Source organism: Empidonax traillii, unplaced genomic scaffold, assembly GCF_003031625.1.
Source record: "Empidonax traillii isolate 1590-97213 ecotype Southwest subspecies unplaced genomic scaffold, ASM303162v1 scaffold1310:size247655, whole genome shotgun sequence".
NCBI classification, from domain to species: Eukaryota; Metazoa; Chordata; class Aves; order Passeriformes; family Tyrannidae; genus Empidonax; species Empidonax traillii.
In genome coordinates, this window is record NW_020956503.1 from 65,168 (window position 1) to 67,673 (window position 2,506).

Sequence of the window (2,506 nt, forward strand, 5' to 3'; positions counted from 1 at the left end):
AAAAAAAAAAAAAAAAAAAAAAAAAAAAAAAAAAAAAAAAAAAAAAAAAAAAAAGTAGTACGATAGGTCTTAGTCTAGGCACAGCAGGTGGGCGAGATGCAGGATGTGGTGGGTGGAGGAATTTGGTGATAAAACGGGTGTAGTTTTGCAGCACAGAAGTGCAGGCTCTCTTGGATCTGGATGCCGAAGGTGTGAAATCAGGGGCTGCCAGTCTTTTTGCCCTTACGATGGCTATACCAAAACCCTTCTGGGGCGGAAAGAAGCTATAAATTCGTAAGTTTTTCTGTTTGAAAACAGTTTTTATGAGACTTTCCTCCCAGCTGACCTTCTGTAACTCTTTTTAGAGCTGGTGACTGTTCCTTTGAATGTATACTTTGCTTGGCCTGATAGTTTTATTGGCACAACTGATTAGCAAGGTGCAAATGACTGAGAAAGGGACTGTGTTCTAGGACTAGTTAAGCCAGTAGCATGGTTGGAAAACTTACCTTTTAAAGTTATACCTCAGAAGTTATGTGACTATTGCTAGAAATTTGCTTTAGACAGTGGCACTCTTATCGTTGTGGTCCAGAGATGGCAGTAGTTTACTTAGGTTCTTGTGAAGCAAATATGTTTGGTGAAACAGGCAGCTGAGTCTTTGGGGTATCTAGTTGATGTCAGCCTAAGTCTGCAGTCTGTTTTCCTCTCATAGCTTGTGTTTATTGCTCAGCAGTCCTTGGTGCTGCTGAAATAAAAAAAAAAAACAAACACAACAACAAACAGACTAAACAAACAAAAAACTCAGAACCTCAAAAAAATTGTCTCAGCGTGGAAGCTGATGGAGAATGTGAGAGCTTGCCTATCTGGGTGCCACTGACCCTTAAATTGTTTTTCTGTGTACAGTTCAGAAGGAAATAACCTTTAGATCCTGATGTGTCTGCAAGATAGTGAAAGCAAAGAAATAATGCCATAAGATATTAAATGAAGCAATAATTACTGTAGGTTTTCTTCTTGGGTTTATCCTTATCGATAATACATTTAATGTCATCTTCAGGAGAGAAGAAATGCAAATTTCTTTACTTGCTGACAGAATGAAAATTTAGCAGCATAGTATCTTTGCTTTTTATTTTGCAGTTTGCTTGTGAAACCTGTTTCTTTCTACAGTAGCTTATACCTTTTAATGATGTATCTGATCATTGAGATGAACTGTACTTTAAAGATTTTTGTTGGTGAACTGGGTGTTGCAAGCAGATGTAGGAATATATAATAATAATATATAGCTGCTGCTGTAGATACTTTTGTAGTAAAAGAGATGGCAGGTTTGTCTTGCACGGTTTGGCCTTTTGGAGTAATTTTTCTTTTCTTTTAAATAGACAACATGGCAAGCCCAGGTAAAGATAACTTCAGAATGAAAAGCTACAAGAATAATGCACATAATCCCCAAGAAATGCGCAGGCGAAGAGAGGAGGAAGGAATCCAGCTTCGGAAACAGAAAAGAGAAGAGCAGGTAAGTATCTTGGTGAGCTGTTAGTTGTTCAGTGCTTGTGAAGCTGTATTCAGATATGTGAAAGGACTTGAGCAGACTCATCCCATGGAATAGAATCCAGCGCTCCAGGTTGAATGTCTGTTTTCTTTGCAGTCTCAGGAAGCACCAGGCACATCTCAATAGCATCATAAAGTAGTGAACAGAAGCCCTTTTAAGTCACTAGGACATGTGGAGGAGAGACCTGTGACTTTAATCCATAGTCTAGGTTTACATATGTGAGACTGGACTGAAAGAATACTCTTATTTCCAGTAAGGATTTGAAACCTTGCGTTCTCTTCCAGACTTTGGGTCAAAGTTTTGCTGTTTGAAGGAGGAGGATTATTTTCGTCTTCGATATCATAATGCAAATTGCCCAAGAGCTTTTCTACATTAACTTAATGAAGTGTCTACCAGTTAATGTCCCTGAATTATTGCATAAACATTTGCAGTTGTCTTCATTTAGTGATCAGACTATGTGAACATTGTATAATTTAATAGTTTGCAGTAGTCCCTGATCCCAAAATGTTTAGTAGATTCTTGTCAGGAAGGTAAGGAATGTAGTATGTTTTTCTGGTTGGTCTAAAGTAGCTGAAATTGTCTCCCAAAACCTAAAGAGTGTCCCAGGCACTTACCTACAGTCTCCTCTGAGGTAGGAATGCTTGCTCTTCTACTGGGACAGTGGTGCTACTGCATGGGAAAGGAATTTAAGTTATTTGGACCAGAAAAGTAAGAGTCAGACGTGGTGTGATACTGGAGCATTTCCCTGTAAATGGGTAACAGTTCCTGCTGAAAGTTTTGTTTGTGTATTTTGTACTGCATACTCTAGATAAATTATGAAAACAATGTGTGATTCCTCTCCTATGCTGACTGTTGTAACAGTGAGACTACTGTTATGTTCTTCTTGATCCTAGTTTGTTGGACTGGTGTTTTTAAGCTCTTCCTGAAGTGGGGAGAACAAGCAGGGAGATGAGACTGCTTTGGTTCAAGAAGAAATTATAAGTGGTA

At 38.5% G+C, this 2,506-nt stretch overlaps 1 protein-coding gene across 1 annotated transcript in view; it reads left to right on the forward strand.

Annotated features, from left to right (window-relative positions):
* The window catches only part of KPNA5 (karyopherin subunit alpha 5), a 20,885-nt gene that overhangs the window by 1,043 nt on the left and 17,336 nt on the right, over positions 1-2,506 (forward strand). Inside the window, exon 2 of the mRNA XM_027906513.1 lies at positions 1,350-1,483. Coding sequence (XP_027762314.1) covers positions 1,350-1,483 — 134 coding nt within the window. The remainder of the gene's footprint in view (positions 1-1,349; positions 1,484-2,506) is intronic.